The sequence below is a fragment of the Cervus elaphus genome, chromosome 33 (genome assembly GCF_910594005.1).
Source record: "Cervus elaphus chromosome 33, mCerEla1.1, whole genome shotgun sequence".
In the NCBI taxonomy this organism is placed as follows: domain Eukaryota; kingdom Metazoa; phylum Chordata; class Mammalia; order Artiodactyla; family Cervidae; genus Cervus; species Cervus elaphus.
In genome coordinates, this window is record NC_057847.1 from 62,878,270 (window position 1) to 62,900,553 (window position 22,284).

A 22,284-nucleotide genomic window follows, 5' to 3' on the forward strand; every position below is an offset into this window, starting at 1 on the left:
AGCTTTCCATAAAGAACTTGAGCTAAACTGGACAACTGGGTGCTCAAAACATCACCTAAACCCACAAATTCTTTACCTAAATGGTCACAATGTTATATTTTCAGCTGTCTCACTACACATTCATTCATACTCACAGTTGTCTACAACTGACTGAAGACAAAATGACATGAGTTATACCCACAAGAAACACTCCCATAGAGAGACTGGTGCTTTAGAGTATTTGTAAAGTGAGGGGATTTAATGTCTCTCATCTTCCCTGAGTCTGAAATTGAAATCTTCAAGATAGGTTAAGTCTTCCGTACTGACTCATTTAAAAAGGTGATTTTAATTTACAAAAGACAAAGTGGGAATATATTTGTAAACATTTATTCTTTTGAACTGAAAAAGGCTTGCATCAGCACACATTGTACAGCCTTGCAAATTGAAAAAAAGGTTCCTTGTTCATAAGTGCAATGAATCTTTGATGTCCAGTGATCCGCTGCAAACAATGAAAACACATTTTAAACCACTTAAGAAGTTTCCAGCACTCATCAAATGCATTTCCTCAGGTGACAAAAAAAAAAAAAAAAATCCACAAGGAAGGGAATGCAAATAAGTGGCATTTAGTTATCAGAGGGACACTTTTAAAAAAAAAAAAAGTGGAAGTATTTTCCTGCCTAGAATGATTCCTATTCCCCTTTGAATCTAAGTGGTTTGATTAAGAGGTGTTAAGAACATAATTTACTTGACAGTGTTCATATGACCTAAGTGAATAAGGAAAGGACCCTATGAGGGAATTCTTTATTTTCTGGAAATTGTTTGTGTTTAGAGATACAGGGGAAGAGTAATCCTGTTTGTGAGCTCTCCTTAGTCACCTACTGGGCCCCCCAAAAGATAGTATGTGGTTTAACTTGGCTACTCCACTCCTGCATTCTTATTCCCCCAAATTCTATGTCGGGTCACACTGTGCTGGCTGCAAAAAAGAAATACAGGTTGCAACTGGTGGTACTCATTTTGAAGAATAATTTGCTGTACAATAGAGCTTTGGATCTGATACAAGAATTCAGAAATATAAAACAAAATAACTATAAAAGTTAGGAGGCATTTGAACAGCATTTCCTCAGAAAAAGCTGCTAACTCTGTATCATTCTGATGTGGATTCCTACAGTCATGTGGGGTGAAACGTGTATTTTTCCCCCTCTTTGCTGGATCACCGGCCTGTCTTCTGAAGTTGTAACGCCATGACCACACATCTTAGGAGTCTCTATCGTGTTAACAGAAGCTCCCGATACCAAGCCAGTTAAGGATGGGTGACGATGGGGGGACCACAAAGGCCAAGGGTCTGAGGTGGCTGTTACTGAGAACTTGCCCTTTCCAAAATGTGAAAGTCATAGTGCTTCTTGCTTGTTCTCAGCTTAAACTTGTTAACCGAGTTAATTTGTTTCTTCAATGCATTCTGCGCAGCAGAGATGGAGGGGAATGTGGCTAGGACGGTGTACGTGGAGGCCAAGTCACTGGGTTTCGAGCGTTCGGGGTTGACAGTGTTGTCACCACTGCCACAACAGAGAGGGTGACGACGCATTTGGGGCTGGGACTGAGGGTCCCGGAGCCACCGGATCTTGGCGCCAATTTTAAAGAGTTCCCCAAAGAGCTTCTCGGCTTCCATGCGAGTTATTCCATCTGGTAGTTCAGTAATTTCCAAGACCTTCCCAACAACTGGAATGGAAAAGGCAGAGAATTAATCCCTGTTACCAAGAGGTGGACAGAATGTACTGCAGACTCAAATGACACAGGAAATGAACACAATTTTCTGAAACCATTCAAATCCACAAAGTTATGCTTGGTATGGCCATCTTCTAAATATTTCTTACTTACCCCCAAGCAAGGGGGGCAGAGAGACCCATGCCACCGGCCACACTCACAGCCTCACGTACAAAATGCAGCCTGTGCAGTGGCTTCTTCAAACTAGGTGTGTGCTCCTGGGTACAGCTTCCTGAACTTCAAATTCCCATTGTCAAATTATACGTTCTCTTCAATTTTTATTTTTTGGCTGTATCATGAGGCATGTGGGATCTTTTTTTTTTATTATTTTTTAATTTTTTTATCATTTATTTATTTTTTGGCATGTGGGGTCTTAGTTCCCTGACGGGGGACGGAACCCATGCCCCCTGCATTGGAAGTGCAGCCTTAACCACTGGACCACAAGGGAAGTATTCTGTATGTTATCTTTAAAATAGCACTTGCCCTAACAAACCCAAGGCTATTGAATAGAAAGTTAAGGTACAGACTTGAAAGTCCTCTGCCATAGAAAGGCAATGTATTTGTTCTTCAGATTGTACTGCCTGAAGGGTGTAAAGAATACATCCTTTCTCAAAGAATACAGAGGCAATGCATTTCATCCTACCTGTTCCTCTCTCACATCTCTTTCGAATCCCTTTGGTCCCTGCACTCCTCCTAAACCTACCTTTGCTTCAGTACTCCCAGACCCGAAATGAGACAGAATTAAAAGAACATTCAAGAAGCCTGCATTATAGACAGCATAACTGTCTAAGACTTTGTGTAGGATTCTAGACAAGGAAAACCCACTTCTGTGGTGTGGCAGTTTAAGACTCTCAGGCCAACAGTCTATAGAAGCACATCCGGATGCCTCCTGGGGACACACCTGCTTCTCCTGCACCCAGGTCGGTGGAGGCAGCTTTTTTGGCTTGCTTCCTTCCTCGGTTGCCATGCCTACTGCCAGATTGACCCTGAAAATCCACAAACATGAGAAATAAGGTTGATGATGCTGCAAAATGTAATTGCAGTGTCTGACCACTTAACAACTAACCGCACTCAGTCTGGGGTTTGTACCTTAGAAGAAAAAAAAACCCACCTCCAGGCCTTCTGAATTCTGCCTCAGTGGCAGCAGAACTTTGGCCCATCACTTGCTGACAGTCTTTTGTAAGTGATGGCACCCAATGCCTCCTGCCGCCCGCCCCCAACCCCTCATATCTGGACTGTGCTGGGAAGTGATGCCCCCACCACCTTCTCCCTCCCTCTGCTCTCGGTAGGGCCAGGGCGCCCCGCTCTCAGCAGCCAACAAGGCCCAGGAAGTCAGAGAGCAGCTCTCACACCTGTTGGGCTGGAATGTGTCCATGCAGAACAGCAGGAGGGTTGTACTGCAGGGTCTGGCCAAGTAACGGGTATCTGGCATCTCCTGAAAGTTAATAAAAAACCATTTTCACATTTTCCTTTACTCGGGTACAGAGTACTTCACAGAGTTTTCTCAGCTGTCTCAGGATGAGAGAGGGAACATATTCTACCAAATAGAATAAAAAAGTGGAGGTACTAACATATTTTTTTAAAAAATTAAAAGCCTCCACATATCCTTCAAAGAGCTGGGATAAACTCCTGCAAGCATTAGGGACTAATAACAACAGTTATAAAGGAGGTTAAGTGGGAGGAGCTTGTAGAAAAGTTAGCATGGAGAGAAACTTCTCTGTAAACCTTAACATTCTAAGTGAAATCCTCCAAAGGAACTGTAAGAATTCATTCCGCCCATCTGAGATACTAAAATCCACATTTTCTCTGATGGTTAAAAGTGAACAGAACATACATTCAGGGGACAAAAGAACCTTGGAAAAACATGAAGCTATCTCCCCCAAATCATTATTAATTACTATAAATATATTTTCTTTCACACCTTAGTGACCAGAGTCATCCCATGGGAAGCACTTCACACATGCTGACTGCAAAAGTTTTGTCTGTAGAGTAATGTTTTCATTTGTTGTATTCTCATTTTAACTGTAAGTCCCCAAATGTAGCACACTCAGTGTCCGGAGGAGGGTTATGGGTGGGTGCTAAGAGAGCATCTTCGGGAAATCATACAGTGCTTCTCCTGGTAGTTTCCTAACAGAGACAAGCGAGGCGTGAGCCTCTTGCCACTGTGTGCAGCTCTTTTCTGATGAACACTGTCAGGGTGCTTGGGCAGCTCCCTGGTAGAACACACCCACGACATACTTGCTCCTTCCTAAACACTAGCTGAAGGACAGGTCAACAGGAAGGTTTAGCGCTGAGACCGGACACAATTTTAAGCACGAAGACAGAGTGAAGTGGTATTTTATTGAGATTTTAATACTCCTTTCCTCAATGAATGATGTTGAGCACATTTTCAACGGCTTACTGGACACCTGTTTGTCTTCCTTTTTGAAACTACCATATAATTACCAAAAATACAGATACTACTCTCCTTTTTAATGATTCTTTAAGACATTATTATTATTTTTAAAATATTTACTTATGTATTTACTTGGCTATGCCAGGGCTTAGTTGTGGCATTTGGGATCTTAGTTCCCCAACCAGGGATCAAACCTGGGATGCCTGCAGTGGAAGTGTAGAGTCTTAACCAGCGTACTGCCAGGGAAGTACCACTAATTAATTATTAATTATGATGAAACATTAAGATCAGGAGAGAAAACGGTAATAAATGAAAATGCCCAAGGAAGGTGAAAATGCAGTCCTTTGGAAAAGGAAAGGTAGCAATACCAGGTAAATTACAAATTGATGGGGAGTGAATGGATATCTTAAAATTCTGAGGCTGTGACTAGCTTTCTGCACTTACCTTGCCCAGAGACAAAAGCTCTAGAAAACTGGGGTATGATGGAAAGTGGTGGTCCAGAGGGACGGACAGTTTTCAGGGTAGACAGCTGCGCTGGTGCTGGTGACTGAGCTGGTGAAATAATGGGACTACTGAGTTGAGGACTGTGCTGCAATTATATCAAGAAAACAGGCCAGCATTTTAGTCAGGGTTTTCCAAGAGTTCCTTTTGGACAGAAATTTTTATTCTTTCTGACTACAAATATGTACACATTACATCATTATAATAGGTACTTGTTATTTAAGAAGTTAAAACAGTACAGAAATTTATAATTTCCAATTCCCAAGGATAAACACTAGTAACACTGTTTCTATGCATACGTATCCATATATCTGCTTTACAAAAATGGAAACAGACTATACTTCCTATTTTTGAATTATACTTTTGTACTTTTAAAATAGTATTGTAGATACTTTTCCATTAGAAAATATACACTATACACCATACTGGTACAATTTTACTAGCTTTTAAAATTGCCCATGTACTTAACTGAGAGTTTTTCTCCCTAGTATGGCTTCATATTACTGTTTAGTATTATACTTTCATTTCCCTCTGCAGTGGCTCCTTTGAGAATTTCTGGTAGGGCAGGTCTCAAATTTTGTTTATCCAGAAATTTTTAATTTTCCCCTCACTTCTAAAGAACAGTTTTACTAGTTATAAAATTCTTGGTTGACAGTTTCTTTCTTTTTAAGTTTAGCACTTTGAATATATTTATTCACTTTTTGCCCCAAAATGTCTTTTGACTAATATTCAAGGAAGATCCCCATACATTGCATCTGATTGTTAGAACTCTTGAGTCTTTTTAAATTTATAATAGACTCATCCTTCAATTCAAAATGCCATTTGTTTGTTAAAGAAATAGGCAATTTGTCCAATAAAATATCTGTGGTACCTATAAACTGTTTTTTATTTTCTTCCTGTATTTTCTGTAAATTAATAGCTAGACTTAGAGAGGCTTGATTAGATTCAGGTACTATTTTCTTTGGCCGCCCAGGCACGGCTTGTGGATTCCTTAGTTTCTTGACCAGAGAGAGAACCTGGGCCCACTTTGATTCTACAAATGATCAGTTGCTTCAAGTGTTGTTTGCCTAATCTACCTATTTGAAAGCTTCCCATAAATCTTTTCCTGATGTTTTTGATGTTTCCTTGTTCATTACTTTAATAGGATTCCAAAATAGTGCTTTTAAAATTCTATCATTGTTTTTATAAGTACCGCGCGCTAACTGATTGCGCCACTGGAGCTTCTATCATTGTTTTTAAATTTACTGATTGCATTTCTTCTATGATGAAGAGCCTTCCCTCATCAACCTTCTGGTTACACTAAAATACAGTTCATATAGGAAAGGCAAGATAGCAACTTAATTCATTTTCTTTAATAAAATTCAGATCTAGTTTATCTTCTTAATTTCTAAATTTAAAAATGTTTAACTAAGCAAACATTGGGAAACAGTATTTAAATTATCTGGCTATAGAGAATGTCCAAACTTCTTTACTAATCTGTTTGAGAAGATTTCAAATTCAGCATCAAGTCATAGGTTGGTCAGTTTTATGTGACTAAGTGTTGAAAGTTTTAAAAATATAATAGACAAAAGAAGCATCTTACCTGAACAACATTGTCTACACTACTAAATTCCACACACTTCTGTCCTCTCTGGTGATCACAGTAATATTTGTTTTGCTTCCACTGTGGGGGTGAATGGGCACGAGACTGTGGATTGTTTGGTAAGCTGAGCTGCATCATCACCATTCCGCCCCCAGGTGGTGGAGGTGGCACAGCTGAAAATCAGAATTAGGGCCCAGCAATTAGCATACTTTAGCAAATAGCTAGTTTCTTTAAACACCAAGATAATGACAATACTTTTATATCTCTGACCAAAATTTTATTGTTATTTATGTAAGCCAGATTTAAGCTCTGATGCTTCATACAAATGTTGTGTGTTTAAAAAAATATTGAAATTGACTCTGTAGACCTAAACATCTTACTTATCCTAAACATAATTGGTCAGGAACATCCAATTATCTAAAAGACCTAGTAGAGAGTAGCACAACTGTGATATGACCTATAAAAGTGCTTAATTTTTAAAATAAATTTATTTTCAAATAAGCATTATTCTAAATACATAAAGGAAAACTGGGAAAATGGAGTACCCTACAGAAATTTGGATATATGGTAAAAAGTCATCTTTTGAGTGAATCAGCTTCATGTGGTAGGGAAAAGTTTGGCATATGGGATTGAGAAAGCATAATTTCAGTGCTCTGAAATGTCCTCTGACTCAGAGAAAATTACTTACCCTCTTTCATTGTATTTTCTCATTTGAAAACGGCTAGGAAGACCACTTTGGCTGACTTTAAAAGAGCTGAAATAATCACGTGATAGCTGTTCACAGCTGTCAGCCACTGACAGCGGTTGGGTACCAGTGGACTACAGTGTCCTGTCTGATTCACTCCTGCTGTGGCATCAGTGCTGTAGCCCTCCTAGTACTAGGAATGTAGCTGCCACTCACCACTTCAGTAAGGTAAGGTGCCCTGGGGCCTGCCTCCAGGACCACTGTTTACACTGCAGGAATCGTACTGGTAATTTCCAGTTCCCCAGGAATAGCACCAACCTGACCTGGGTAGGTACACCACAGAAGGGCTGACTGCTTAGGAGTATCTCAAGGTTCTCCTTGGCCACAGCAGCCCATATTGGTGCAGCCATTATTAGCCATATATTTGATAATCATCTATTGTTTTTCTGTTTCCTCGAGAGATTACATATGTCAACAGATCATTACAATAAAATATGGTCTTACGATAAAGGATTGTTTAAGAAACTAAGGAAGCAGAGAAAACAAAGCGACAAACTCAGTTTTAAGGACTGAGTAAGACGTTGCAGAAAACATGATTTCTGAGTCAAATTTTAAAGATACGCAGGATTTTGGCAACTGGATGGTGGGCTGGCAACACCAGGAGGAGGGAAGAATAGGTACAAAAGTATCTTTGGCACGAAAAAGCATAGTACATTCTAGAAATAGAATTCTGATATAAATAGGAGGCTTAATTGCCGGGGAGTGGAGATGGAGAATCTACGCAAATTTTTAATTCAGAGGAATGACATGAAGAGACATCTGTTTCAGGACGATAATTCTTTAACTGTGTATGTATGTGTGTATGTGTTGGGGAGGAGGAAGGCTGGGTATGCAGATAACATAAAAAAAGCAAAAGCAGAAGCAGTGAGGAAGGAGAGAATGGACCAGATTTGAGGAAATGGTGACAACCTAAGTGTGAAAGAGGAGAACAGAAGAGAGTTAGGATTTTGAAATCTGTATTGATCCCAATATGGAAGGTGAAGAAAGGGATGAAAAGGGAGAAATACTAAATCTAAAGTGCCTTTGACATATTCCTGGTTAGGAAATGTCCAATAGGCAGTTGGCTATGTGGTCTTGTCATGGCAGAAGCAAATTTGGGAGACAGTGGCGAAAGCCAAGGTTGAAGCTTGGGAAGTGGTTGAATTTCCGAGGAAGAACCCAAAGAGTAATGAAAGAAAGTGTCCTAGAGGATATCAGTAATGACGAGGCAGGCAGGAAGGAGAGCCTGAGGGGAGACAGAGGGCAGGGCTGCTGGTAGCGGGGAAGGAAGAAGTGGACTGAACCTGTGAAATCTGACTGCTCATGCGCCCTGAGCACCCTGGGCATATCTCAGCACCTAACAGGTTGAAAACCTTTTTTCCTAGAAATGTCCAAGGGACTTATTTCTCAATTGGACAAACCATCCCCGCCACCCAACCCCCGGCCCCAATTATCTATTCATACCTGCACACTGGTGGCCTTGGAGCTGCTGGGAATTGCACGGTGAAGTAGTTCGAGGAAACTGTACTTGTTCTGATCCTGGATGTTGCAAGTAACCTACTGATGAGCTATGGGGGAAAAAAAATCAAACAAATATAAAAACACAGCACAATGAGATGGAGATGACTGTAAAGATTCTTTGAATGAACAGTCCTGTAAATTTATTTAAATAAAATTATTTTTCAAGTAGTAAGCTTACTACAAGCCAAATTAACTCTTTTTTAAATTGTGAGTTATATGTAATTACTTTCTGAATAAAAATCACTTTGTTTTTGACAATAACACAGATATAAAAAAAAAAACCTGCTGATTTCATTGCTCTTATTCTTTTAAAAGTTATTCTAAATAGGGTTTTTGTACTGTTCAAATAATCATTTTAAAAAGAAGAAAAAACTCACTAATTTTACAAAATAAAAAAGTACTTTATTTGAATCTCATTAAGCTATATTTTAGAAAAGAAAATATGCAGTTGGACAATGATGAGACAGAAAAAAGGTTTTATTCCTTAAAAAATGTAATATATAAGGAATAAAATAAACACTAGAACATGATTCTGACATTCTAATATAAATACTGACAAAAATAAAAGGCTGTTATTGTAAAATATGTCTTTAAGGTTTTCCCTGTTTAGCAATTTTTCAGGAAAAGAGTGAAAATCATAGAGCAATACTGTGAATTCTGAGAATTCTGAAGTAATTAGAAATCTTCATTTACTATTAAACCCTGTTACCATCCTTTTTTCATCATTTAAGTCAACTTTCTTTACATAGTATTTTATTTCTTAATATAGCTTTAACCACATTTTGCATTTACATCTCACATAACTGCATCAAAAAATACACATTCGAGCCAATGATTGAATTAGAAAGAATACAGGGAGACATGCTAACACCATGATGACACAATCAGTCAAATTCAGGCTCTGGGACATTCTACAAAACAAATGTGTGAAAACGTAAGCCGTACTTGTGGGGTAGTTGATAATACAAAGACCAATTGGGTATTTGATATAATTAGGAAATTAATTGTTAAATTTTTTAGAATGTGAAATAGTACTCCTAAGCTAGGTAGGTTAAAAAAAACCTTTTAGAGATACCTATAATGAAATACTCATAAATGAAATAATACAATACTTTGGTTTTTTGAAAATAACGTGAGAGGAGGATGAAGTAGAAGTTTAAATGAAAACAGATTAGTTGTTAATCGATAAATGTAGAAACTAAGTGATGCTACACGGGGCTGCAGTGCACTTCTGTTTACATTACTGTGTATTTAAAAATGTCTGTAATGAAAAGTTTATAAATGATTCTCTAACTCAGGCTGACAAGTCTCCAATTAATAATTTGTAAAGTTTTACTGTTTTCTGTGGCAGTAACTCAGTGTAGTTCAATAAAAGGGAACAAGAAAGGAATGTATAGGGATGAATTGATAAAAAGTGATTTTCGGCCATATGACAGAATGGAAAAGTAGTACTTTCTAAACTGATACTAATTATGATCAGAATGTGTTATGAGTATTAGCCATCTGCAGAAATAATACAGCTCAGGCATAGTTTGTAAAATGTACTGCGACTGGGTAGAATAGAAAGCTACACCATAGGATAGAAGGATTTTTAGGTTCTTCTTTCTTCATTGGGATAAAAATCCAATAGGATCTTAACTATGTTAAAACTACATGAAAGTGAGAGTCGCTCAGTCATGTCTGACTCCTTGCGGCCCCATGGACTATATAGTCCAGGGAATTCTCCAGGCCAGAATACGGGAGTGGATAGCCTTTCCCTTCTCTAGGGGATCTTCCATACCCAGGGATCGTGCCCAGGTCTCCCGCACTGCAGGCAGATTCTTTAACAGCTAAGCCACAAGGGAAGCCCAACAATACTGCAGTGGGTAGCCTAACCCTTCTCCAGCGGATCTTCTCCACCCAGGAATTGAACTGGGGCCTCCCACATTGCAGGCGAATTCTTTACCAAATGAGCTATCAGGGAAGCCCTAAAACTACATACAATGAGAAGAAAGATAAAGAGAATGTGGTATGACCATGAAAACAGAAGTCACCTTAGGGTTGTAGATATATTTGCTGATTCCTGATAATTTATACTTGCTTTTGCATTTTCCAAAAACACATGCATGCATTTTATAATCACTAAAAATACCCTGTGAAAACTGCTTGCAAGGTTCTACTTTTAAATGTTGTATCAGGGATTTAGTATCAATTAATAATCTGAATCTTCTTCAGAAGTCACAGTATGGCCTGTGATCTTCTGAAATATAAAACACCTCCAATTCATCTGAAGGACAGACCTCAGTCAGGTTTGTTCTCTCTAGAAGAAAATATTAGCTTTCTGCGATATAAGCCTTTTGCAATTCAAAGTGATTTTCACTTTATTTATTTTTTATGATGAGGGTACCTATTTAGGACAATATAAATAAGCCCTCAATCAATTTGAATTTGACCAAACTAATATGCTCAATTAATGAAAATGAATGTCAAGTAAAACTTCTGTTGTCCAATATCTGGAGTTTTCCCTTAAATGCAAATGGTCAATTTTTTTAGGTTTTCTGGTTAAATGCTTCTATTCCTAGATGTATTTAATTTATAGTTTACCTGTTTTCAATCTGAAATAGTGGGAAAACAAAACAAAACTATGTAGACTAAAAAACAGAGAAAATATATTTCAGAGACAAAACAAAACAAAAAATATGTAGGGACATCTAGGATAAGATTGCTGCTTTCACTGAGAACTGAATCTACTTTGTATCCTGGCAGTTAAGACAAATTGTTAAATCCAGAGAATTGTAAGACTCTGCCAGGATGATAAAGGAAGCAAGTATGTAAGCCTCTGGCAGGTGATGGATTACAGACATATCATAATTGTATTCTATGATGAATTTAGAGCAAGTAGTTAATTACAGAGGAATGTAGTCATTTGACAGAAGATATGAAACACAGTTCATGTTTTACTAGGCAACTGAGAGGATAAAAGGGAGATCTTGTCCAAAGAGAGGATTACTTCCCTTTAAAAATAGATGGGATGCAGAAGTACTTGCAGTAAGGGCTAATGTTTTCCTTAAAAACAAACTTGTATTTTTCAAGTACTTGAATGAGACCAGAGGGTCTGCACTGCACACTTTACATAAAAGATGCCTTTGGTTTGAGAAATTTACAGGCAGCTATTATCAAACACAATCAAACACAAAGGTATCTATGGTGCTTCTGGGTGAATGACTGAGTTTGAAATGGACCATATTCTAACTAAGCCACTAGTATAAACTGGTTCTTATCAAGCACCTGTGTTAGTGGATCTATGGATATATCACTTTACTGGCTCACTGCAGTGGTAGAAAACATTCACCAAACAGTAATTTTAGTTTTAGTACAGCTGGTCCAAAAAGAGCTGGTGCTCTTTTTGACAATACCTTAGCTACTTATTAAGTCTGCTCCTACAGTGAGACCATAACATTGCCACTGGCACTCAGGATGATGCTTGTACACCTGCTGTGTGATATAGCTGTAGAAGAGGCATCCCATTTCTCAAACAGCTTCATAAAATCTTTTAAAATAATTTCAAAAGATAGAAGGCCAAATAATATAATTTCTTATTTTTTGAACCAAATTTCACCTATTAGAGAATGACTTCTAGCACAACAGCTGAGTTTACTCATCTTATCTCCCCACTGAGACTGGTGAAAGCTATTAAAGGTGATAGAAATGATCCTAAGGATGAAAAGCAAAATAGAAACATTTATTCAAGAGCATCTATGAAAAGCTGCTAAGAAAGATGAGTCTGGTATTTGAAACAATATCGCTCCCTCCTGCCTCTCTCAGTGAAATACAGCCTACTCAAGACCACTGCAGCAAAGAACACAGAGCTCCCTCTCCCCACAACACCCAGAGGAAGGGTTTCTTCCTGGGAGTGGTATGTCAGCTTTCTCATCCTGCTCCCAGGTACCTGCTGCTGAAGCTAAATCCTGAGTGAATGAAGGTGAGAGATGGGAACTCCTTTTCCTTCAACATCCATGTGTAGGACAGAGGGTCTACTGTGGGTGTGGTGTACTGAGAATACCGGGGTTCTGGTCAGATCACCTTTGCCCCATCTCAAGAAGTGGTGATTTCATGCCAGTGATCCCAGGCTGTGGTCTCCTCACCCTCCACCAAAAGTTCTCAGCTTATAGGGTAGGATGTTATTTCAAGAAAAGCTAATCACTGTCCACACCCCCAGCTTCTGAGCCCCGGCTCAGAGATTTCTGGGCAGAAAACAGGTCATAAAACAGATAGCATCTAATGTTTTCTCAAAAGAATGGTCTTCAATTGTAACACAGAGGAAAGACGTTCACACCTACAGGTGCTTTCAAGAACAGTGAAAAGTCAAAGTCACTTAGTCTTGTCTGACTCTTTGCAATCCCAGGCCGTTGCCTGCCAGGCTCCTCTGTCCATGGAATTCTCCAGACGAGAATACTGGAGTGGGCAGTTGTTCCCTTCAAGAACAGGAGTGGAAAAAAAAAAAGAAAAAAGAACAGGAGTGGGTGTGATAAAGACAACTGGGAGGAGATATAACATTCAGGCTAAATTGTAGGCCTGCTAGTTCGCAGGAGGGAAACAGGTAAAAATACAGCAGGAATGATCCTTTCTTAGGGCAGAATAAAAACCAAATACTGACTACAAAAACTTTTCCTTCAAAGGAGCACGATTTTGACTGAATTACTTTGTAGAGCAATCTGTGAGTCAGAGCATTATTGGAAGCAACAGAGTAATCAGTTGGCAGCTAGTGGATGCTGTCAAGGAAAAAAGAAAACTGTGATTCTAGGATGACTGTGAGAATACCCAAAGCAGTTTTCCCTGCTTGAGGAACAACATAAGAGGCTGAACATTTGGTGTGGTGGGAAGCTTAAATAGACTTCACTAAGTAATCCAGTCAGTCAGTGAACAAATTAACAAGTGAACGACAATAACCAGACAGGCTACATTATTTAAGATATCCAATTAAAAAAATTACAAGGTATGCAAGTAAACTGGAAAGTGTAACCCCTACTTTGGACACAAGCAGGGAACAGAAGCTGCCTGAGAGAAAGATTTTTCACATTTATCAGAAAGACCATAGTGTAGAACATTATAGACATGTTCACAGAAACAAAGAAAATCATGATTGAGGAAGTAAAGATGGAATGGTGACAAGGTTGCATTAACAAATAGAGAACATTAATAAAAGAGAGAGAAATTATATTAAAAAGTACCAAATGGAAATTATGGAGTTTAAAAACTGCTAAAATATAAAATTCACTAGAAAGGCTCAGCAGCAGATGTTAACTGGCAGAAGAAAGAATAAATGAACTTGAAGACAGACTGAAAGATTACACAAGGTAAAGAACAGAGAGGAAAAGGGACACAGAGCAAAGAGCTCCAGAGAGATGTGGGGCGTTGTTAAACAAACTCACACACATATAACGGGGATTATCAGAGAGGAGCGCAATAAAGATATTCCAAGAAATAAGGGCTGAAAACAGCTCAAATTTATTGGGGGGGGGGGGGAGGGGGATAGACCTATTCATCCAGGAACCTGAAAAAAACTTTTAGCAGAATAAATTCAGAGACCCAAAGAGATACCACAGTAAAAATGCTGAAAGTCAAACACAAGCAGTATAAGAAAAATGATTAGTTGTTTACAATGTAACCCCAGTAAAATTTACAGCTGACTTCTAAGCAGACACAACGGAAGTCAGAAGGCAGTGGGATAACATACTCAAAATGGTCAAGGAAAAATACCTGTCTGCAAAGATTCTTAAATTCAGTAAAGCTATTTTCCAAAATGAAGGCAAAACAAAGACTTTGTAAGTAAAAACTTAAAAGTAAGTAAAAACTTAAAAACTTACTTCTGTAAGTAAAAATTGAGAATTTGTTGCTGGCACACATACCTTACAGTAGGCACTAACTAGAATAAACAGAGAGAGTACAGTATTATGGTCTTAATGTTTGCATCCCTCCCAGATTCACATGTTGAAGCCCTAACCTAATATAATGCTATTTGGAAATGGGGCCATGGAGAGGTAGCTAGGGTTAGATGGGGTCATGTGGGTGGGGCCCTGGTCCAATGGGATTAGTGCTCTGACAAGGAAAGACATCAGGGAGCTTGCTGTCTTTCTGCGTGGACACACTGCAGAAAGGACAAATGAGCTCACAATGAGAAAGTGGCCATCTGCAAACCAAGGGAAGAGCCTTCAGCACGTATCAACCCTGCTGGTATCTCGATTTTGGACCTTCAGTATCCAGAACAATGAGAAAATAAATTTCTGTTGTTTATGCCACCCAGTCTATGACCGTTTGTTGTGGCAGCTTGAACAGACTAACACAACCAAGTACAGGTATTTATGTAATTGGAAAGACAGTAGAAATGAACATTTTCCCTTTCTTCTGATTTAAGAAGCAAATGTATAAAATAATATGTACATAATGTAATGTCAGACCTATAACATATAGAAATGTAACATATGTGCCAATAATAGCACAAAGGATGTGGATAGGAACAAACCTGTATGGGCTAAGAAAATGCCTACTGATGGTAAGGTAATTATCATTATAACAATGTATTGTGTTTGTAACATTAATATAATATGCATAACAAGAATATCAGGGAAAAAAAAGTATCAGGAGAAGGGGGGAAAAGAGCAGTTATGTAGAAGTAACTTTTCTCTATTTCATTAGAACTAAGCTAGCATAAAACAGAAGCTGATTGGATAAGTTAAGACACATATGATAAATCCTAGAAAAAACACTTAAAAAAAAAAAAAAACCCCTCTAGACAAAGGAGATAAATAACAAAAGCAAAATGGCAGACATAATAAGGCAAAGTACATCAGTAATAACATTAAATGTGAATGCATTAAATAATTCAATCAAAAGACAGATGTCAGAAGGATAAAAAATGATCCAACTATTAATATATACTGTCTATAGGAGACAAAAAGGCTGAAAATAAAAAGACAGTAAAAGATACATCAAGGAGATCCAACCAGTCCATCCTAAAGGAAATCAGTCCTGGGTATTCATTGGAAGGACTGATGTTGAAGCTGAAACTCCAATACTTTGGCCACCTGATGTGAAGAGCTGACTCATCTGAAAAATCCCTGATGTTGGGAAAGATTGAAGGCAGGAGGAAAAGGGGACGACAGAGGATGAGATGGTTAGATGGCATCACCGACTCAATGGACATGAGTTTGGGTAAACTCTGTGAGTTGGTGATGGACAGGGAGGCCTGGCGTGCTGCGGTTCGTGGGGTCGCAAAGAGTTGGACACGACTGAGCGACTGAATTGAAACTGAAAAAATACATCAAACAAACAGTAACCAAGAAAACTGGTGTGTCTATATTAATATCACACAAATCAGACTTTGAAACAAAAACTGTACAAGATAAAGCATTTCATAATGAAAAAAAGATCAGGAATATGTAACAGTTATAAACTCATCAGCTCCTACTAAAGGAGCAATACAGGAAACATACACTGAAAAATGAAAGGAGAAATATACAATTCAGTGATAGTAGTTGGAGACTTCAATACAACATTTTCTTAACAGCTTCCTGGATCTTAGTTCCCTAACTAGGGATTGAACCCAGGCGCAAGACAGTCAAAGTGTGGAGTCCTAACCACTGGACTGCCAGGGAATTCCCAATACTAAACTTTCAGTAAGGAACAGATCAACAATACAGAAGATCAATAAGGAACAGAAACCCTGGACAACACTACAAACTAATTAGACCAAACAGACATCTATAGAACACTGTATCCAACAATAACAGAATTTACAATCTTTTCAAGTATACGTGGAGTATTCTCTAGGATAGACCATATGCTGGGCGATAAAGTGAACTTCAATAATCTTAAAAGGATAGAAATAATACAAAATAAATTCTCCAACAACAAAGAAATGAAATTAGAAATCAATAGTAGGATAAAGTTGGGACACACACATGTAAGTAGAAATTAAACATTACAATACTAAGCTACCAAAAGGCCAAAAAAGAAATCAAAAGAGAAACCAGAAAATACTTTGGGATGAATGAAAACATAACAGCAAGAGTTTAGAAGGAAAATTATATCTGTAAATGCCAATATTAAAAAAGAAGAAAGGACTTCATCAGTGGTGCAGTAGTAAAGAATGCACCTACCAATGCAGGGGACATGGGTTCAGTCCCTGGTCTGGGAAGATCCCACATGCCATAGGACAACTAAGGCTGTGAGCCACAGCCACGTAAGCCCATGCGCTCTAGAGTCCATGTGCTGCAACCAACAAGGAGTGTGCCACAACTACTGCAGCCTGCATACCACAGAGTCCATGCTCCATAATAAGAGAAGGCACAGAAAATGAGAAGTTCATGCGCCACAAATGGAGAGTGGGGGCTACTCTCTGCTTGCCACAACTAGAGAAAGCCTGCACGCAGCAATGAAGACCCAGTAAAACCAAAAATAAGTAAAAAAAAAAAAAAAAAAAGATCTCAGATCAATAATCTTCATTTTCATGTTATGACACTGGGGGTGGCCTGGGGGAGAGATCACCAAGCTTAAAGCAAGCCAAAGGAAGTGAATAAGAAAGATTACAATGGGAATAAACAAAATAGAGAACAGAAAAGAGAAAATCAATAGAAACCAAGAGCTGGATCATTGAAGAGATCAATAATGACAACTTTTTATTTAACTCACCAAGAAAAAAGGAGGGAAAACTCAAATTACTAGAATCAGAAACAAAGAAGGGAGATTACTACAGACTACAGAAATAAAAAGGATAATGAAATAGTATAAAAAACTGTATACCAAGAAAACAGATCAAGTTCCTAGAAACATACAAACTGCCAAAACAAACTCAAGTAGAAACTGATAATCAGATATAAACAGATAATCAGAGTGGACCTATAACAAATGAAGAGATTGAAGTAGCAATCATAAAACAACTCACACACACACACACACACACACACACACACACACACACACACCCTGGCATACAAGGCTTCATCACTATCACACTTAGAGAAAAGTTAACAGTAATTCTTCATAAACTTTTTTTTCAAAACAGAAAACAATACTTCCCAACTCATTCTATATTACCCTAAAACTAAAACCAGACAAGGGCACCATAAGACCACAGACCAGTATCTCTTTTGACTATAAATGCGAAAATCTGACTGAATGTGACTTATCCCAGGAATGCCCGGGTCATTTAATATCTGAAAATCAATTAATGTAATATCTATTTTTTTCTCAATATGATACAGGGTACCTACAGAAAATCCACAACTGGGGCACTCTCTGTTCCCCTTCTGATGTCTATGTCACAAGCTTTCTCTGCCCCTTTTCATACTTTAATAAAACTCTACTATACAAAAGCTCTTGAGTGATCAAGCCTGGTCCCTGGTCCCGAAGCTAAATGTTCTTCTTTGGAGATCAAGAATCCAACACTGTTCAAAGTAAGCTATCAACATTGCCCCTGTTGAGAATGTATGGTATAAATACACCATGTTTCTAACTTTTTGTTAGAATGAAGAGCCTTAATTTTGTATCTTTATACATATGTATTAAAATATTAATATATCCCCCCTCCAAAAAAAAAAAAAGAAAATCCCCAACTAACATCATGCTTAAGGTGGAAGATTGAATGCTCTCCAGTCATGAAGACAAGCATGTCAGCTCTCACAATGTGTACTGAACATAACACAAAGGTTCTAGCCAGGGCGATGAGGCAAGGAAATGAAATAAAAAGTACAAAAATTGAAAAATGTGCCCAAAACGGGCCCGCTAGGTCTGTCCACGGAGCTGGTCTCGTGAGTGACGCTCTCGGGTCCGCGGCGGGCAAAAAAAAAAAAAAAAAAAAAAATTGAAAAATGTTACTGTCATTATTCCTCTCTTCTCTTTTTTTTTTTTTTAGGTTAAAATATCCAAAGAAAATTTACTGCAACTTTCGTACAATTGAATTTGTGCTACAAGACACGTTGCATAGGAAACTATTTAAAGCCCCTGAGGAAAAAAATCTCCGTATTTAAGGTGCGACTGGTTTTGTTTCTTCTTTGGGGAAAAGTGAGAGATGCTCTCTGGGAAGACTGAAGGCTGAGAGTGGAGTGCAGAATGTAAGATGATTTCGTGGGATGATGGGGAGGGGGAATTGTGGGGTGTCTCGGTTTTTGCAGCATAAAGTCTGTAGTGTTCTTTTTGTTGTTGTTTTCTAGCTGTGGGTCTTCCGAATCGGACTCAATAGCTGTAGAATGTTTTAGACCAATAAGGGATTTAAATGGATTATATTAAGTAATTGACGCGCTTCCAGCAAGCAGATTTAGAGAATGAGATTCCGGAATCCCAGATGGTGCATCGCTCACGTAAGCACGGCGCGTGTCCTGGCACCTTCCCGGGCATCGACTCTATTGATCCTCCAGATGTTTCTTCATGCCGATCCCTCACTTTCTTCCGATATGATGCAACCACACGTGACTGTAGAATTCAGCCCAGCAAGGTGATCTCCAGCCATCAAGTCATCAAGGCAACCGTCAGCCAAGTCTCAGATTTTACGTGAGAGCATTTTCAGACAATGGTCATCCTGCTCAGATAACCTTCATGCTGCTTTCTGTCTTTAAAGATTTCCCTACGCTATTTATTTCCAAGGAGTCCTCTCTTCTCTTTATGGTTTTGCAAATATTATGATTGTTATTTCAAATTATTGTTTTTTTTTTTTTGATGGGAGGAAAGGACCCAATGTATTCTTAAGTAATAATTAGTTCACCTGAAAAGCAAGCCCCACATATCTACCGCTTTTATCAGCTACAAAAGATGATATCTGTGAAAATCCAAGAACAGATGGCAAGAAAATGTGTTTCTAAGAAGTCATTTGAAGAAAAAAAATGCAAAAAAACACACAGAAAACAACAAAAAGAAAGAAGTCATTTGGTTTTCTGCTTTTTTAAACCATTTGCCAATGATAGGCAAATGCCTATCTGCCTTACTGCCAATGATAGGCAAACAAGCTTCCTGAATATTACTTGGCAGACATGTGCTGTGAAGATGTTGTAAGTAATCCATATAATCCATTTGGGGACTGCAGTAGTCTGAGTATCACATTTAATTCATTAATAATAAAAAGAATGAAGCAGTTAACAAAGAACAAGCACTCTGAATCTCACTGGTCCCAATAACTGGTTCACCACCTGTGACAACCTGAGTAAATTCCGTGAGAATTTAAACCAAATTTAATCAGTCTAGCAGTAAAAAAAAGAGAGAGATAAATGAAAGTTTAAACCATTCAAAGGTTACTCCGTATTTCTTTTGGATCATTTTTGTTGGAGTTTCCTATAAGTAACAACACTTTTTTACAACTTGTTTGGAGCAATTTTAATTTTTTGGGGGGTGGGATAATAATTGTGGCACAACTCTGAGGCAGAATTACAGAATAAAAAAGGACAGGAGTTCTGCGTTTTGTTAAATGTCATCAGAATGATTTATGGACAAAATGGGCTTCATATGCCCAGAACCCAGCAATGTTTGTCTTTTTGCTTAGTATCTTAGTATAGCTAAGTGTTTTGTCCTTTTGGGGTTATGGGCACGTTAATTCTCATTTCTTAAGATAGCTGGTGAGAGTGAATATTTTCTTATGTGATAATTTATCACTAGTTCTTGCCAAGTGGGTAAACTACTTATTTCCATGTATTGTTTATTTGTAGAGTTGCAATATAACCATTCTAGAACATACAGAGGTGATAAAAATGCTTGTAAGCTTTTAGACATCTGTCACATTTACCCGTATCTTGATGCTTTCTTTTTAAAAATCTGTCTTGATGTAACAGTGCTGAATCTTTATATTAAAACAACCTTTAAAACATTCATCTACTCTTTGATAATGCCTATCTTGAATCTTATATGTCAGTGACAAAAGCAAAGTAATTAAGTATTTTCACAAGCTCTTCACCACACCTATCTACGTAATAATATCTGTTACCCATGCACTCTGCTTGTTTCCCCATTTACCACATATGAATCCTCTACATCTTATATATGGCTAACTGACCTCCATTTGAGTGTTTACTATCATCCTTCTTGGGGACCTTACTGCTCTTCCCTCTCTCCTATAGCAACATACCTCTTTCTGCTGTTTTTCAATTTCAGCATATAAAGACTTCTTTTTTCAATTAAGAACAGACTACTCTCTTTTAACCTTATTTTCCCCTCCCATATACTGCTGAAATTCAATGCTCCTGCTTAGGGATGCAATTCTCAAAAGCTGTCTCTATCTACTGTCTCGGATTCCTGTCCTCCCATTCTCTTGACTTTTAGCTCTTAAACTCTTCCCCCCATAATTCAGTGGTTTTATTACCTATTTAAAGGGTTTGAAACATATATACAACAAGAATACCCAGAAATATGAAGAATCTTAAAGAACTGTATGATATAAAACTACGTAACCTCCATTTGGATTAAGAATACCAAGTCTCCACACTTTCCCTCACCATTAATGTCAACTGTTGTGTAGTAGTGCTCCATAGGTAGTTTTCACATTTTAAACAAATTGTTTCTGAAGGTTTTCTTTTTTTTAATTATCGAGGTTTAAGGATTCTTGATATACTAAGAACTTTTTCAAATATATGCTTTCCCAGTCAGTATAGTGTTTGACTTTTCATTTTTATTCTTTTGTGGAGCCAGCTTCCATCTGGTATAATTCTCTTCCTGTCTCAAAGACTTCCTTTAGAATTTCTTGCAGTGCAGGTGAGCTGGTGATTAATTCTTTCAGTTTTTGCACATCTGAAATAGTACTGTTTCTAACAAGAAGTCTACCAAATTCTTATCTTTGTTCTTTTATATGTAATGTTCTTTTTTCTCTGGCTACTTTTATAATTTTCCCTTTATAAAGTTTTAAGAAATTTCCTCCATATTTCTTTTGCTGGAAGTTTGTTGAAATTTCTGGATTTGCAGGTTTATAATCTTCGCAAGTTTTGAAATATTTCAGCCATTATTATTCAAGTATATTTCTGGTCCTCCCTCTTCCTCGCTTGAGGATGCCAACTGCACACGCGTTAGGCCCAAAAGTACTGATGCTCTGTTCATTTTCCCCCAGTCTGTTTCCTCTGTCTGAATTTTATACTGGCGTCGTTTCAGTCAGGTTCAACTGACTGATTTTTCCCCCCATTATTAGCCTTTGTTTCTTACTTCTTTGCATACTTGACAATTTTTGACTGGATCCCAGCCATTATGAATCTAACCTTGTTGAGTGCTGGACAGCCTTGAATTTTTAATAATATTTTTGAGCTTTGTTCTGAGCCACAGTTAAATGGAGACAATTTAATCTTTTTGGGTCCTGCTTGTTTAAGGCAGGACCAGAGCAGCTTTTCATCTAAGGCTAACTGTCCTCCACTACTGACACAGTATTCTTTTTAAAGTCCTCTACTCACTGCCTCTTGTATTACAAGGTTTTGACATGCGGGCTGGTAGGAATATAAACTATTCCTGTCCTTGTGTGAGGTTCAGGGATTGTTCTGCTTGTTTCTTTTGAGGTGTTCTTTCCCTGGCATTGGGTAGGTTTTGTATACACATGCACTGGTCAGCAATCAACTCAGCCTCAAAAGGACCCCACTTGGATGGCCAGACCAACCTCTTTGCAACTCTCTTCTCTTCAGTATCCTGCCCTGTAAACTCTAAGCCACCTTGGCTTCCTTGGACTTTGAATTCCATCTTGTTAACTTAAGGGTCTTGCTTGGGTTCCCCTGCACTGAGGTGTGGCTTGAAACTCTCTGCAGGCAGGAAGCTGGGGTAATCCTTAAGACTGTTTATTCTCCTTCTCTCAGGTTTTACTGTCCCTAACTGCCTAATGAAAACTGT

General features: G+C 38.2%; 1 protein-coding gene across 11 annotated transcripts in view; it reads right to left on the minus strand.

Annotated features, from left to right (window-relative positions):
- Positions 1–350: 350 nt before the first annotated feature.
- Positions 351–22,284, minus strand: part of R3HDM1 (R3H domain containing 1) — a 154,861-nt gene continuing 132,927 nt past the window's right edge. For 10 of the 11 annotated variants that reach the window (XM_043894565.1, XM_043894563.1, XM_043894564.1 and 7 more), the window contains 6 exons: positions 8,407–8,510; positions 6,219–6,391; positions 4,580–4,724; positions 3,093–3,175; positions 2,642–2,726; positions 351–1,695 (listed from right to left, as the gene is read on the minus strand). In XM_043894565.1, the coding sequence (XP_043750500.1) occupies positions 1,334–1,695; positions 2,642–2,726; positions 3,093–3,175; positions 4,580–4,724; positions 6,219–6,391; positions 8,407–8,510 (952 nt within the window). In that variant the 3' untranslated portion in view covers positions 351–1,333. Of the gene's footprint in view, positions 1,696–2,565; positions 2,727–3,092; positions 3,176–4,579; positions 4,725–6,218; positions 6,392–8,406; positions 8,511–22,284 lie in introns of all 11 variants that reach the window. The other variant, XM_043894566.1, reaches the window with a different exon arrangement.